Source organism: Geotrypetes seraphini, chromosome 2, assembly GCF_902459505.1.
Source record: "Geotrypetes seraphini chromosome 2, aGeoSer1.1, whole genome shotgun sequence".
NCBI lineage: Eukaryota > Metazoa > Chordata > Amphibia > Gymnophiona > Dermophiidae > Geotrypetes > Geotrypetes seraphini.
Genome location: NC_047085.1, coordinates 296,935,740 through 296,952,558, shown reverse-complemented (window position 1 = coordinate 296,952,558; position 16,819 = coordinate 296,935,740). Strand labels below are relative to the sequence as shown.

The 16,819-nt window shown below is 42.1% G+C and overlaps 1 protein-coding gene across 7 annotated transcripts in view; it reads right to left on the bottom strand.

The window, feature by feature from the left end:
• TRIO (trio Rho guanine nucleotide exchange factor) overlaps positions 1-16,819 on the bottom strand; it is an 830,868-nt gene that overhangs the window by 326,417 nt on the left and 487,632 nt on the right. For all 7 annotated transcript variants that reach the window (XM_033929852.1, XM_033929845.1, XM_033929848.1 and 4 more), the window contains 2 exons: positions 8,114-8,305; positions 4,699-4,848 (listed from right to left, as the gene is read on the bottom strand). In XM_033929852.1, coding sequence (XP_033785743.1) covers positions 4,699-4,848; positions 8,114-8,305 — 342 coding nt within the window. The remainder of the gene's footprint in view (positions 1-4,698; positions 4,849-8,113; positions 8,306-16,819) is intronic.

Below are 16,819 nucleotides of genomic sequence, written 5' to 3'. Positions count from 1 at the left end.
AGCGAGTGAAGGATGGGCGGGATGTTCCCGGGGCCCCGTGCGGGGTCGGTGAACGAGACCTCCGTCGGGTGGAGAAGGATGGGGAGGCTTCCCTCGAGTATCGAGGTTCCTGCTCCGATCCACGCTCCGAGATCGGGGAAGCACTGTGAGAGTGTTCCGGGGTCGTCGATCTTCGGCGTCTCGAGAAGCCCCTCGGAGACGATGCCGGGGTTCGGGGTACCGATCGATGTCGAATCGGTGACCTCGACCCGGACTCCCTCGGAGAATACCTGCAACCTCGGGTCGGGGTCCCGGTCCGAGGGGGAGGTCGGAGGATGCGCGGGTTGGAGAGTGATAACTCAAGTCACCCTTAGTGGTCCCGTACGAGGTGTAGGAGAACGGCCTCGTAGAGTTGGTGAACCTCGGGCCTTCTTGGAGGTACGGCTGATCGAGGTTTCTGTCGTTTTAGCACGACGTTTTGCCCCGCGGCGGTCTGCGGAGGGAGAGCGTCTCGGGCGCCTCGGCGAGGAGTCCGAGGAGGATGGGATGCGCGAAGCTTGCGCACTTTTCCCCGAGGTTGCTTGATGCGAGGCTCAAGCTGGTCTGGCACCTGCGGGGTCGAGGTCGAGGCCGATTGTAACTGGGCCATTGCAGCGGACAGCTCCGATGAGATCATTGCTCGGAGTAGGTCCTGGAAGACGGGCACGGACAGCATCGAAGGCATGTCCACTGCCTCGGTGCACTCCACCGGGGGCGACCTCGTATCAGAGTATTCCCGTGTGGTGGAGGCACGGCCCGAAGGCTTGGAGGGCTTAGCCGGGGCTGTAAGCATGGGGCTTCCGCCATGCGTCGACGGTGTCCCCGAGGCTGGCTTCTTCGATGTTACGGAACCTGAAGAAGGAAGAGGGGACTTACCCGGGGCCGAGGCTTTCTGCTGTCCCGAGGGCTTCGGATTCGGGTCTCGGGGCGATGCCGAGGTATTCGGGGCCGAGGTCAAGGCCGGGGCCGACCTCGAGGCCGAGGTAGAGGGTTGGTCCGGGGCGAAAAGGTCCGCCATGCGGGCTTTTCTTCGACGGAGGGCCCGGTTCTGGAAAGTAGCGCACTGGGGGCAGGAGTCGGTTGGATGAGCCGCCCCCAGGCAGAGGATGCACCGGCGATGCGGGTCTGTGATGGAAAGAAGCCGCTCACACAGGGTGCACTTTTTAAAGCCAGTCAAACGCCGGGACATAGAATCGAAAGTAGCCGCGGCTCGAGTAGCCACGCGGCCCCGGAAGCCTCCTGGTCGTCAAAAACGAAGCAGGAATCAAGTTGAAAAGTAAAGAATTCGCACACAGCGACTTAATCGAGAAAAAATCGCGGTGCTAGAAGGCAGTTGGGGCAGAGCCTGAAAAACACAACTTCTAGGCTCAGCGGAAAATTTTGAACTGGAGACCACGAGGGGATGCTCCCCCTAGTGGAGCAGGAAGGCACGCATGCGTGGAGCAGCAGAGCAAACTTAAATCTTCAATCAAGTTTGCTTGAAAATGCTTCCGCATCGGGCTCCGTAGATGACGTCACCCACATGTGAGAATATCACGCCTGCTTGTCCTGGGATAAAGGCAGCTACTGCTGCTTTAATACCCAAATTTAGCACTTCAAAATGTCTTTTAATGACCATTTTGCGATCCTGTGCATCTTTCAGCATCACCTCTCCTTCGCTAGGAAAGGCGGGACGTTTAGTCACTTGCATTACTGCGGAATCCACTTTCAGCTGCTGGAATCCACTTTCAGCTGCTGGAAGTCTGGAGCCATAGGATAAAGTCTGGACATAGCTTTGGCCACCTTTAGAGAGCCTTCTGGAGATTCCCATTGGTCAGTAACTAACGAGGTGATGTCCAGATGTGATGGGAAAAAGTAGTTTATGCAATTGTTCTACTCATAATGGAACACTAGGAGATGAAGGGCTGTTGAGGATCCAATTCAACTTAAAGAGAGTGTCAGCAATGACATGTGAAACAGTGGCAGACTTGAAAACATGGCGCACTGAGGGATCATCACTGTGATCAACAGCTGCCACAGTCTCCTGATCCCCGGTTGCAAAAGGGGCTCCAAATCATCCAAGGATGTAGCGGATCATTGTGATAATAAAGAAACGGAAAGGTACTTCCAGTCTTCCCAGTTCTGCTCTAACTGGTCAGACACTTGGAGCCGATGTGTTCCAAGGTGGAGAAGCCTTCTTAGGACATAAATCCCCTTGTACCGGAGATGATGCGCTCGCAGGCAGAGCGGTGGCTTCCCGGGCCCGTTAAATAGGCTTTCTACAGGAGACTGACAAAGTCTGAGAATCCCTGGACTGGGGGCACTAAGGACCCCTGACTGGGGTGATAGCACCTCCTTTACCCCGATGTGTTTAAGTTTTGCACCCTTGTCACATGCAGCCTCTGGACGAGATAATTTCCCCGATGGCCGGGTCTTTTGGGGTTCTATCGCCCAGGAGGACTCCAGAGAGGCTGAGCCCAAAACTCCCACCCCTTCCTCCCCTGGCATATGGAACACGGACGTTCATCAGCCAGTAAATCTGCACAAAAGATGCACAAATTAGGGGTCGAAAGGCCTGGGGAATCCATTGCAGATGATCCCTTGGCAAAACAAAGGGTTTTGAGGTAGAAAAAAGCACTTGAAAAAAAGATTGATATAAATCCAAGATGGCGGCCAACAGAAAAATCATCCCAAAAACGGTCTGTGGAAGCTTTTCTGAAAAACAAAAAACATTGAAAAAGTGGTTTTGGATGTGGGGGAACCCAATACTAAACCCATGGATCTGCCTTTTTCAGACTCCCCTACTCTTCCCTGATTTTCCCCATAGGGAATAATGGGAGTATGCACTGTGACTTCTGGAGCCTATCAGCTTGCAGTAACCTGCCTGCAGGAAAAGGATTTCTGCCACAGAAAATGCCAGGAACTAATCCACTGCAGGATTAGTCTGGCTGCTGGTCAGGAGGACCCTGATCATGGACTCTGAACCCTGATAATCCGTGCAAAATGTCAAAAGAAAGAAAATTTGCAGCTGGCTCCCTGATACCCAGAGGGCTGTTACAAAGGGGGCCCACAGCCTGTACTCAAGCCTCTGATAAATCAGCAGGCAAGTAAGCTCCCAAGGAAATTGACCCTTAACTCTCAACCACAAAGAAGGCTCCACAGGTTCTCAAAGAGAGATTGGCCTGCGAGCAGCAGCTCACTCTTGTGGGTCTGCATCATTTCCCTTGTGGAGTAAACCTGAGAAGGGAACCTCCGAGCACTGAAGCCATGCAGGAAAATGAACTGATAGCAAAAATACTCAAAAATAATAAAAGAAAGCAGAGCAGATCAGAACATACCTTCTTGGTTTGATTACAGAATGAAAAACTGAAGGGGGAGCTGTTCTCCACTGCTGAAGGGGAGGAGTTGAAAGATTTGAGTGACACCCCTCTGCAAAGTTCACGACTACAGGGAAACAACAGCTACAGTACAGAATCCCATGTCTTTCCAACAGAAATTGACATTACATTGGCCACTCTCTAGTCTTCTGATACCATGCTGGATTTTAAAGATAAATTACAAATTATTAATGATAGCTCTGCAAGTTAATTTTTGAGTTCTATCAGTACTCAAGGATGTATATTATTTGATCCAGGCGATTTGCTACTCTTCAATTTGTCAAATTGTTCCATTACATCTTCCAGTTTTACAGAGATTTGTTTCAGTTTCTCTGACTCACCAGCACTGAATACCATTTCTGGTACTGGTATCTCCTCCACAACTTCCTCAGTGAAGACCGAAGCAAAGAATTAATTTAATCTCTCCACTATGGCCTTTTCTTCCCTGAGAGATAAGCTGAGTAGGGTGTTGTCTGTCTGAAGATACAAGGATGACATGTGATGTGTACCGCTCTTTGGAAGACTAGATTTACATCATCGTATTTGGAATTATTTGGATTTTCTTTTGAGGTCTCTCTGAAAACTCCTTGGTGAAACATGGTCCATGTCAGGAACTGGGAATTAATACTTATTAGATGTTACTTCAGTTTGTAAATTCAGCTGGCACCTGCACCATTTTTGGAGATAAATAGTGAATACACTTTGGATTATCGACTTTTGTATATTTTTTTTGTGTGACCAATTTTGGTTTTAGTTTTTTGGAATTTAAATTTTTGCTTTCATTATTTTTGATACATTCAAATATATTTGTTATGCAGTGATAATAATATAAAGAGGTGTGATTTACCAGCGCTTTGTTGTGCATGCCATCTCATTATGGCATCATTATAACATTTTTCAATTTGATTAGGTTTCAATCTTATCAAGAAGCAGGCTAAGTAACCTCAGCTTTTTTTTACCCTACTTTAAAAGGGTGCAGCGGATGATTTGGTCCCTGACCCTGCTTTCTCAGAGGCTAAATACTTCCAAACTGGAAGTTTTCTCTTCCTAATGTACCACTTGCCGACATCAAGCTACCACAAGCAATATGATGAAGCATCACTACAACAAAAGAATTTGGAACTTGATGCTGACAACTCAAGCACTTCTATCTTACTACAAATGCATGTGCAAAATGATATCAATGGAAGAGTTTTACTGGGAGAGGAGGGTGTTGGCTTTGTAAAGCATTTTAAACAAAGCTTCTCATCAGTGAGGTATCTGTAATCACCCATCTAGGCATATTTTACAGCAAAGTTTTCTGCTGTCACCCCTCAGCACATACCTTCAGGAAAGCTTCTTTCTGTTCAAGATGTTTGCTAATCATGGGGGTGACATGGTCTGTTTCAGAGTTGGGTCCCAGCTTGTCTGCTCCCCCACACCAGTCTTCTTCTCGCTTATACTCCTGCTCAAGGCTCTCTAGAACACTGCACACCTACAGCAAACACCAGAAAAAGGGCAAGAGATTAAAAAGAGAATAGTCAATAAGACTCAACAACATTTGCTGTCTCTTCTGTGACAGCAAATTCCATTAATTTATTTAATTTCAGTAATTTACTTCATAATTATGTATTTGACTTATCTAACAACTGACATGATTAAGCAAGAGGAAATATTAAATCTGCTGGACACACTTCATCGTTATTGAATATATAGGGCATGCTTTCATATGTGTTGATATTATTTTGAGGAATGATTTGGATTGTTTTTGTTTTCTGATTTATGTATGCTTATTTGGAAACCACTGTGACTCCAGGTGGTATATTAAGTTTTTAAAATAAATAAAGAATTAGAAATTTAACAAGTGAAAAAGCATAAAACGAGCATAGGCAGGGATTTTTCGTTCTGTTTTTCCTTCTCCTCCTCAGTTTCTAAGGCTTGATAAATTTTCATTAAATCTTGCAGCCAGTCCAAAAACTTAAGGATCAGCAGTTGAGACCTCTTTTACTTCTCCTTTGTGTGCAATGAATTTTATTTTTTTATTTGGCGGGGGAGTGCAGAGAAGAGAGATAGGAATCCCTTGCTAGATCATCAGTAGCTCTATCAGCAACTGATTTACTAAAGCTATTTTCCTATTCTATGTTCCCAGGCAAAGAAACTTTAGAAAATTAGTTCTTCAAGGTGCCTTTGTAAATCACTGGCAGAGCCAGCATTCTCCCTTTCCAAAGCATGCTGTCAGTTGTGTGACAGTACTGCCTTGATAGGTGAAGCAAAGAGATAACTGCATCTGTTTCATATATCACCATGGCCTGGGTCCCTATCATATGCCCCCCCCTTTCAACCTTTTCCAGTTACTCTTTTCTGTGCTCTCCCCCCCCCCAGTCTCTCATAGTCACCAGCTTTTGCCTCTGTCTCCCTATCCACAGATCTGCTTCTGAAATGGCTTTCCTGGCTCTGCATAGCAATCGGGCTCCCCATATACTTGAGTCATGTTGTGCAGGAAGTTTGGGAAGTCTTGCAGTTTCAAGTTCCATGAGACTTCCCAAACCCCCTGCACAACATGGCTCAAGTATGTGAAGAGCCCAATTGCCATGCAGAGCCAGGAAAGCCATTTTAGAGGAAGTGCTGAGAATAGGGGGGGGGGGGGAATCCCCACACACAACTTTGGGGGTATGAAATCACAGGCACCGGGGTACAATTTCTAGGCACCATGATGATCTGAGATTTGTAAAGGTCCAATGTAGCGTATAGGGTCTACCCTTCCTCTTCCAACATCTGTGTATCTTTGCAAAATATTGTGCCTCCAGAGAGATAATTACTGGTGCTTCTACACTACATGTTGGAAAAAGTGCCAATAAAATCACATGAAAGATATTCCAATAAGATTTCTGCACCAAGGCCCCGATTCTGTAAACTGCGCCTAACTTTAGGCGTGCTTTAGGCATCCGATTTAGGTGGATAATGAGCGATTTAAGGGTCTTAACAAGCGTTAATTGGGACTTAGATGGAGTTAGGCATCCTTAGAACACAGACGCGAGATAGGCGCAGATTTAGGGAATAGTCGCGTCTAAGTTTGTAGACGTGGGCGTGGTTGAGGATAGGCACCACATAGACGCTAGTTAGGTGGCAGAGGGCGTCTAAATAGTGTGGAAAATGTAGGCGAAGGAAAAGCTGGTCTAAGTGTAGTTTTTGCTTCATTTCAATGGAACTTCAGCTTTCTTAGTCAGAGACTTCCTATAGACACAGATTAGGCGTGCTTTCAGCTTTCGCAATCATATTTCCTATAGTGAGTTTATGTTTTTTTTCTTCTTTTTCCCTCCTAATAGATTTAATAAGCCACCATATCAATAGAACACATCAATATAAACATATTGCATAGAAAACATAGTACTTTTCTACCCAAACAGTAATATGATTTACTCATTACACCACCTTTGGCTTTCCTGCTTAAAAAGAGCCCCCTTTTTTCTCAACAGTGCTGCAATCAGCTCTTTCTTGAAAGCAAAGAACATGAAAAACATATCATTATTGCACACATTACTTCATTTCTCAGCGCTTAAAAAGAGAAAAACCAGATACAGACCTTAACATGCACTTTCCCTCATTGCAAAATGGAGCTCTTCAGCTTCACAAAGCTGACCTCATTGTGAGATCATCAAGCTGCACCTTCAAGGTAGTACGCCACAATTAAAAGATGTGCTGGGTGTTGAACTCACAGCCTCTGTATGATCAGCACAGGGCTTCTACTCAGATGGATCTCACTGCCCTTTCATATCATAGTTGACTGACCTGCCTATGTATCATCTGATTAGCTATCATATCACAATCACCACAAAGAAAGCATTTCTGGCTCACCAGGTTAATGTGCCTTGTTGCACTCTGTCCATCTCGAACTTCCTGGTTGAAATCCTACCTTCACTCATTTTAACAAGTTCCTATTAGCTGTCATAAGAGGGTCTAGATGGTGGACTTTGCCGTTTTTAGCAGCACATTTCCCTTTCTAGGCAAACTTATTTTCTCCTTCCCATGGCTAGGACATCCTAAGCTGTCATGGGAGGAAACATCTCCTCTGACAGAAAGATGCCATTTGTGGATCACCAGGTTAATAATGTGCCTTGTTGCACCTTCTTCTGAAGCTCCCTGATTCAAATCCCACCCTCACCTTTACTCATTTTAACAGCATCCTATCAGCTCTCATAAGTGGTGGACTTTTGAGCATTGGCCTCAGGGTATGCATGGGCTGGCTTCCCAAAGGAAGTTAGGTCCTGTGGCCCCTAACTGAGGGCTATGATTGTGATGGTTAAGTTACAGAGGGAGGAGGTTGAAACTCTGCCTGTAAGCAATAACTACTATATTTAAAGCGACAAGCTGACAGATAGAAAACCTGGGACTGTCAAGGAGGGTAACAAATAAGCGAGGCACATTGCTGCTTTCCATGCGATAATACACTTGCTTTATCCCACATCATAACACAGATGATATTAAGGGTTCCTTTTACTAAGCTGCGTTAGGGCATTAACGCACGTTACCATGCTGAGCGTGCTAGACGCTAACGCCAGCATTGAACTGGCGTTAGTTCTAGCCGCGTAGCATGGGGTTAGCGCATGCTAATCTGCTGCGTGCACTAAAAATGCTAGCGCACCTTAGTAAAAGGAGCCCTAAGGCAAGAAACACAGCCAAAACTTCCTCACCCCAAATACCTCTTTGAAAGGCATCTACTCACACTTACATTGCACCCAACAAGCAGCACGTTCCCCTACCTGCTCTGAAGTTTTATAGAAGGCAACAGAGGCGTTCACCAGCTTCAGGCGGTCCTCCATTTTCAGCATCAACTGCTGCCAGTGAGAGGCCACTTTTTCAGCACAGTCTCTGATCATATCCATGTCGTAATGGTTGGCTTGCAGCATGGACTCTGCCTTCTGCTGCACCTGCAGGGCACTCTGGTGAGTTTTCTAATCAAATAAATGGAGAGGACAAAATTCATACTTGAGAGCATCCCTTCACAGCTGGTTTTGCCCATTTTACTACAGGTTCCCTACAGTGAGCTACAGTAAGTTATCTGGTATGCAATCAATGTGACAATGGATGATTCCACAGCAAGTCCGCCTAAAAACCTTGTTTGCACTAATGTAGTGCATCCCACAACTAACAGCAAGTTGTAACATTTTAATTTTTAAAAATCATAAATGATGCATATGCAATCATTTCAAAGATTAACAGTTTAGTTTGCCCTAAGTATTACAAAAGTCATACATTATGATCCTATACACGTTATTTTGATTTCTTTACTACCTTTTGAAGAATTTCAACCAAGGCACTACAACCACACACACAAAATAAGGTAATATGAAAAAATTCCCCACTTGATTTCCACCGTTAGTGCATGGGTGTCACAATGAATGGTTTTCAGGTACAAGTTCCTTTATCTGAAATTCTGAAAACCAAAATTTGACACTTCATTTATGTTTGAAGGTACTGCTCCAGTCCTACAGTCTGGAACATGTTTATGTTTGAAGTGTTTAAAGTTTGGTGGCATGCCTTTTTCTGACTTAACATTACCATCACAAAGTCTAAAAAGTTCCAAAAACCAAAATATACCTGGTCCCAAGGATTTCAGATAAAGGATCTGTATTATTTTTTTTATGGGGGATATTTGGAGCATTGAGGTTGGGCACCAAATTTCTGCCTCTCAATGGCCACGATTTTGGTCTTGGAGAATTAAAACTACAAGGTCAGCATCTATGAGGCAGACCTGGTTCTTTTTGTTGCATAGAGCTTTTTGGACCCCAGTTCGTTTACAGAAGTTGGAAAGCTCTAGGTCCAATAAATGCTGGCATTGTAGTTTAGAAGCTGGGACTTTAGATCATTTAATTTTTTTTTGTCCCTATATAAATGCCTTTTGGAAAATAATTTGGTCCCAAATTAATTCATTGTTAGAAAATCATGTTGCCCTTTCATATGATACTATATTATTTGGTACATCTTGAGATTTAGGAGCCCAATTTCAGCAAATAATAATAAACTTTTATTGATATTGACCGGGGTTGCCATTCAACATATTACTGGAAACTGGAAAGATTATACTAAGCTTAATTATACCTTTTGGTGGAATTCAGTATGTCATATTTATAAAATGGAGAGGGTGCTTGCTATACAGCAAGGAAATTATCATAATTTTAAAAAGATTTGGGGGCCATTGATTACATATTCTAATGATCAGACACCTTAAACACCTTGTTATTATATAAGATATAGGTGGGGTGGGACTGGGGAATATGATAATTGCTAATTCATTTATTATTAATAGATGGGGTGGGTGGGAAGGGATTCTTTTATACTTTAATGATTATAAGTAAGATTGTCAAGTGATTTGTTAAAAATTTTTCTGATTGGTTATTGTACACTTGTTGTAAGATTTGAAAAATGAATAAAGATTTACAAAAAAAAAAAAAGGATCTGTATTAGATAGAGGGAACCTGAGTAACCACAGAATTTATAAATTACTTCATTTCTTTAAGGAACAAGTTATCCAATACCCAATATCATCCATATAAAAAAACTGACTGGCCCCTAAACTTAATGCCTGGGTGAATCACATTTAGCAGCAATAATTGCATAGAGTCTAACATAAAAGAATGAATTATACTAGTGAAAATAGGGCTGGAGGGCAGAATATGATGAAAACCTAATTATGTTCTGAAGGACACTTTTGTCTACTTCAGTGGCAATGACAAGCTTGCCCTCACTAAGAATATTTTTCTTTCCTGTCTACTTCAGATACTGTAATTTGATATCATCAATTTCAAAAAGGCAACTGTGCATATGAAAAGACAAAGAAGGGAAAAAGTGAAAACAAGCTTTGGTGAACTCAGCCTATCCCAGAACAGTATTTTGTTGTCATAGTGACAAGCGACCTACCAGGACCAAGTGCTACCTGAATCTTATTCTCCAGCGCAGGTTTAATATTCATAGTGTATCACCTTTGGGGAACAATGTCTCACTAACCATCCTGATATCATCATTCTTATCCTGTGCCGTCAAATGAGAAGGCGTCATCAAGTCTTTCAATTAATATACATTTCTCTTGTATCAATGCTCTTCCTTCATCCCCATTGTTTAATCAATGGGTCAAACTTTAGACCTTATACAGTGAAATGCAAATGCTATTTATTTACAGGCTAACAATTAAAGTAGTGAGTTCAAGTGAGGTGATTAAATTTGCATCTGACACTAAACTGTTCAAAGTTGCTAAAACGCATGCAGACTATGAAAAACTGCAGGAAGACCGGGCGTCCAAATGGCAGATAAAATTTAATGTGGACAAATGCAAAGTGATGCACATTGGGAAGAATAATCCAAATCATAGTTAGCGGATGCTAGGGTCCACCTTGGGGGTCAGCACTCAAGAAAAAGATCTGGGTGACATCGTGGATAATATGCTGAAACCTTCCACCCAATGTGTAGCGGTGGCCAAGAAAGCAAACAAGATTCTAGGAATTATTAGAAAAGGGATGGTAAACAAGACTAAGAATGTTTTAATGCCTCTGTATCGCTCAATGGTGTGACCTTACATTGAGTACTGTGTTCAGTTCTGGTCTCCTTATCTCAAAAAAGTTATAGCGGCACTAGAAAAGGCTCAAAGAAGAGCGACCAAGATGATAAAAGGGATGGCACTCCTCTCATATGAGGAAAGATTAAAGAATAGTTAAGCTCTGAAATGCGTTGCCAGAGGATGCAGTGATTACATTACATTAATGTACCTGGTTTTAAAAAAGGTTTGGATAATTTCCTAGAGAAAAAGTCTATAGTCTGTAGCTTAGACAAATATGGGGGAAACCACTGCTTGGCCTGGATCGATGGCATGGAATGTTGCTACTACATTGGAACCTTGGTTTATGAGCATAATTCGTTCCAGAAGCATGCTTGTAAACCAAAATACTCGTATAGCAAAGCAAGTTTCCCCATAGGAAATAATGAAAACTTGCTTTGATACGTTCCACCCACCCCCGATAACCGGCATCGCTTCCCCCCCGCTCGCAAAGGCCCCCCTGCGCAAACCTGTACCCCCAGCGCGAACAACTTGAACTTAACCCCCCCCGGTCTGGCACCAGCACGCAGCCCACAGGACGTGCCGGTGCCGTTAGAAGATCTTCCTGCCTCTGCCGGGCCTTGAGCATGCATCTGAGCATGCTCAAGGCCCGGCAGAGGCAGGAAGATCTTCTAGCGGCACCGGCATGTCCTGTGGGTTGCGTGCCGGTGCCAGATAGGGGGTAAGTTCAAGTTGTTCGGGCGGGGGATACCGGTTCGAGCCGGGGGGGGGGTGGCCTTTGCGAGCGGGGGAGGGAGCGATGCTGGTTATCGGGAAGGGGGTGCTCGCAAATCTAGTCAACACTCGGTTTGCAAGACAAGTTTTTCAAGAATGTTTTGCTCATCTTGCAAAACACTCGCAAACCGGGTTACTCGCAAACCGAGGTTTGACTGTATTTGGACTTTGGCCAGTTACTTGTGACTTGGATTGGTCTCTGTAGAGATGGGATACTTGGCTAGATTGACCACTGGACTGACCCAGTAAGGTTATTCTTATGTTCTTATCTTCGAATCTGACCTCTCATTTTCTAAGCACATTCAACAGACTGTTAAAGCTTGCCAAAATTTGCCCCTTCCTCTCTGATCACACTACCCAGACCTTTGCCCACACTCTCATAACCTCACACTTAAGACTACTGAAATTTAGAAACATAGAAAATGACGGCAGAAAAGGGCCATAGCCCATCAAGTCTGCCCACTCTAATGACCCACCCCCCTAACTTTACTCCCTTAGAGATCCCACATGAGTATCCCATTTTCTTTTAAAATCTGACACGCTGTTGGCCTCAATCACCTGCAGAAGTAGTTCGTTCCAATAATCGACCACCCTTTCGGTGAAGAAGTACTTCCTGGAATCACCATGAAACTTCCCTCCCATGATTTTCAGCGGATGCCCTCTGATGGTTGAAGGTCCTAACAGATTGTCTGCTGAACCGCATTCCCCCTCCCCTCCCCGCAATCGATGCAAAACTCAGCTGCACGACTGTGTGAAGTTTTGGAAATGCAGGATTATATGACATTCAATTTAAACTTCTACACAATGCTTACATTAAAAGATGTAAGGGGAAGGCTAAGAGTATCTGGGAGGATGATATCTGTGTTAAATGTGGTAAAGGCCAGGGAACTGTGGTTCATCATTTCTTAGAATGCCCCAAACTTCGGTTGTTCTGGGCAGGGGTATTGAATAGCCTGGCAAGTATAATGGGGAGGTCTTGTAAGTGGTGCTACAAGATTCTCCTTTTGGGTTTAGGTGCAGAGTTAATGGTCCAAAGACTGCAGGATCACCAGCAACAATTTCTACACAATGCCTTCTTTTTCGCAGACCCTTTCCTCTGGAATAACTTGCCACTTACCATTTGTGTGGAAGGATCATTTAAAACCTTTAAAGTCTTTTTTGAAACCTGGCTTTTTGAGCGAGTCTACTTTTCCTAAGCAGCCTTTGGGCTGTCGCTTGATGCTCACTCATTCCCCGGTGGGGCTGACAACTTGTAACTTGGTCTGAATGTGATTTCTGTCCTATACGTATATTGGAGTTCCTTTTCCCATTTAGTTTGTAAACCGCTTTAGCTGTGCATGCCAATTTTTAGCAGTATAGTAAATGTTGAATAAAGAAGAAATATATGGTGGCCGTGCTGATTGTGAAGAAACCTATATTACACCACTGGGTGGGAGCAGATCCCCCAACAATTCAGCAATTAGTATGTTGCAGATGGCTATGGAGATAGGGAGCGTTAACTGCATGTTGTACTCTTTGGCAGCAAGTTCAACTGCTGATTTCTGGGAAAACTAGACAAGGGAGGCAGAGAGGAAAGGCTGGGAGTAATAAAGAAAAAGGATTGAATCATGATTACGATACATTGTTTATATTGCTATTAGCTTCTTTGTGGAACCAGTTTTCTGATGGTTATTTCTGATGTGATCTCTTTTGGAATAAAAAAAGATTAAAAAAAATAATCTCCTAAATGAGCTGAAAAAGAGGCACGCTCAAATTGAGATCGAAGCTTCAGCCAAAAAGTAGGCCTAGAACTACAAAAAGAAAGGAATCTTAAAAAGGCCAGAAAAATATTGAGGAAGGACTGGAAAGGGGAAAGATACATTGTAAGAAAAATAAACAGAAAATGAGACCAAAGGGAAAGCACTCTCAGCTCATTAAAAAAAAAACTTTGCTGAGAACAGAAAACGCATGCTCTCAGCTCTGTGGACCTCTCCTCGCACATCGGGCAGGAAGGTATCCATGCATGTGCCATACAGTGCTACTAGAAAGTTCTGTATAATATTAGCTATGAGAATTACCAGTCTGCTTGTCCTTGGAGAATGGGCAACAACAGAGAAGAAACTTCAAAGAAATTGTGTAATAAAACTTAAGACACAATGATAATAATAATAACTTTATTCTTATATACTGCCACGCCACAAAAGTTCTAGGCGGTTCACATCAAAGAAGACTGCACAATCAGTGAAAAATACAATTGACATAAGAATACATTCAGGAAGTGTCAAAATTATAATATACATTAAAATTTGTAATTTCAGTTTACAAATTTGTCAAATAAATCAGTTTTCTACAACTTCCTAAAAGGAGAATAAGAATAAGCCTGAGAAATAATGGTAGACAACCAAGAATTCATTTTGCCTGCATGAAAAGCAAATAATTTATCAAGGAATCACTTATACCGACAAGATTTAATAGTTGGATAGGAAACTAGATGATTTCAATAATCTTATTCTGTTTATATAGTTCAAAACGTGAGGACAGGTAAGTTGGAGCCAGACGAAATAAAACTTTGAAACAAATACAACCAAACTTAAACAATATTCTTGCCTCAACTGGCAGCCAGTGTAATTGTTGATAAAATGGACTAATGTGACATTTAGAGCTTTGAGATAAAGCATCAGATTAGTGCGTCTCAATGGCCACGAATTTGGACTTGGAGGATGAGATGTACGATGTCAGCATCTATGAGACAATCTTGGTTTTTCTTGTTACATAGAGCAGTATGGACTCTTGTTAAGTTAAATAAGTTGGATAGTTCTAAAACTAATAGATGTTGGCATTGTCATCTTGAAGCAGGGACATTGGATCATTTGCTGTTTTATTGTCCACCGATACAAAAATTTTGGAAATCTATTTGGGATCAAATAAATAAATTAATGGAGAATCCTGTAGCTTTAACATATGACACAGTGTCATCTAATAATAAACTCCTTTTTATAATGACAGGGGTTGCTATACAACTGATTTTGAGAAATTGGAAAAACTGGGACAGGTTGAGTTACAGTTTTTGGTGGGAATCGTTGTGTCATTTTTTTAAATGGAACGGGTGATGGATGTATCATGGGGTAATTAGAGAAAATTTTTGAGGGTTTGGGAGCCATTGATAAGTTATTATAAGGATTGATCTTATTTTTGGTCATTTCATTATATACATTCAGGGGGGGTGGAATCACAGGATGATTCTAAACTGATTATTTGTAGTGGATTATTAATTTGGGGGTGGGGGGTTAAAGTGATTATTAGGTATTAGTTAAAAGTGTTTTTGTAGTACTATTATTTGTGTGAACAATTGTTGTGCACTATGATTGTTTGAAACTTAATAAAGATTTTTTTTTTTTAACCAAAAATCAAATGAACCGCTATGGTCTGGATGATTCTTAATCTTTTAAGGAGCTTTTTATGAGATCCCAAATATATTATGTTACAGTATTCAAGAACAGACAGGATAGAAGATTGTACTAATAACCTAAAGAATATACTATCAAAATATTTTTTTATTGTTCAAAGCTTCCAAAGGGTTGAGAAACATATTTTAATCAGTAGATCCATATGATCATCCAAAGTTAACTGTCGATCTAATGTAACTCTCAAGATTTTAATGGAAGCAGCTATTGAAAAAGTTTGACCTTCTCATTGATGTTATCGGAAGGACTAGGCCAAAAAAATTTTGTTTTTTCAGGGTTAAGTTTGGCCCTGCTGGTCCACTGTTCAATTTGAACCAGAATAAATGAGATTTGGTCTCTTATTTCTGCCATAAAAGATGTAAGTGGAAGCAATATAGTAATATCATCTGCATAGATGAAGAACTTAACTTTCAGATTATGCAGTAATCTTCCTAACGAGGCTTAATAAATATTGAACAGCATTTTTTTGCTACTTCAGCTTGTCTGCGGTGTTCTTTGCTCACATGTTTAAAGACAATAGACTGTTTTCAGTTCAATTCTTTATATGTGAGTTTGCAAACCATTGGACCCCTGAGGAAGGCGTGTTCCCCGAAACACGGACCGTATAGGGTTCGGTTGGATTTTTATCACAGTATTTTTTATCATTGTACTTTTTAATTGAATTTTCATGGTTTTATATGTCAGTGTTTAATAAATTATCTCCAGAACATCTGTATCCACAGTTTTTGTTTTCATCAGTGGATTGTTTTCACTGTGGATCATTGGGTCTCTCCATTTTTCTTTGTCATGAATAATTATCCTCACTGAACACTTGATAAGATCTATTTCTCAAAAAGCCATCAAACCAATTCCAAACATTACCTTCAATTCCAATTGAATCCAAGCAATCCAACAAGATCTCGTGATCAACCAGATCAAAGGCATTGTTTAGGTCCAACTGAAGAATCAATGTACTAGAACCTACACTAAATAGTCCATGAAGATAATCAATCATAGAAGCTAGTACTGTCTCTGTACTGAATCCCGAACGAAACCCCAATTGACTTTCATGAAGAATATCAAATTTTTCTATATACTTCACCAAGTTAGTATTAACCACCCCTTCCATTAATTTGGTAAACAGTGGAATACTGGCTATAGGTCGATAATTAGAATTAAGCGCAATAGATTCCTTAGTGTTCTTCAATATTGATATAATCAAAATTTGACCTAATTCTTTAGGAAATTGATCAAAGTTATAAATGGAAAGGAGGTTCTCCCTTTAATGAGCCCCCTCCACAACACTGCATCATGTTCTGCAAGAATATATAGGATAGTAAAATATCCACAGAAACCACATGCCGGTGTTGTTGTGCAGATGAAGAAATGATCTTGTTTCAAGATTGCACTGTGCAAGTTTACAGCTATTCAGCTTAAAACTGCAATTCTGCCTTGAAGGAAGACAGTTAGTAGGTGCAGATTGAAAGCTGCAGTGTTCACGCATCAGGTCACTGTGCCAAGGATGCCCAGGACATGGTGGAATAGAGTGTACAGAAGCCAGTTTTGGAAGTCCCTCGCTCTTCTGTACAAGGCAAGCTTCAAATTAATTTACAGCCTCCAAAATGAGTGGCGCAAGGAGCAAATTCTATAAAGTGTTCCTCTGCACCCAGACCTCTCAGGACTTCTATGCAGCTGCAAGGTGTTACTTGACACAGCGCAGA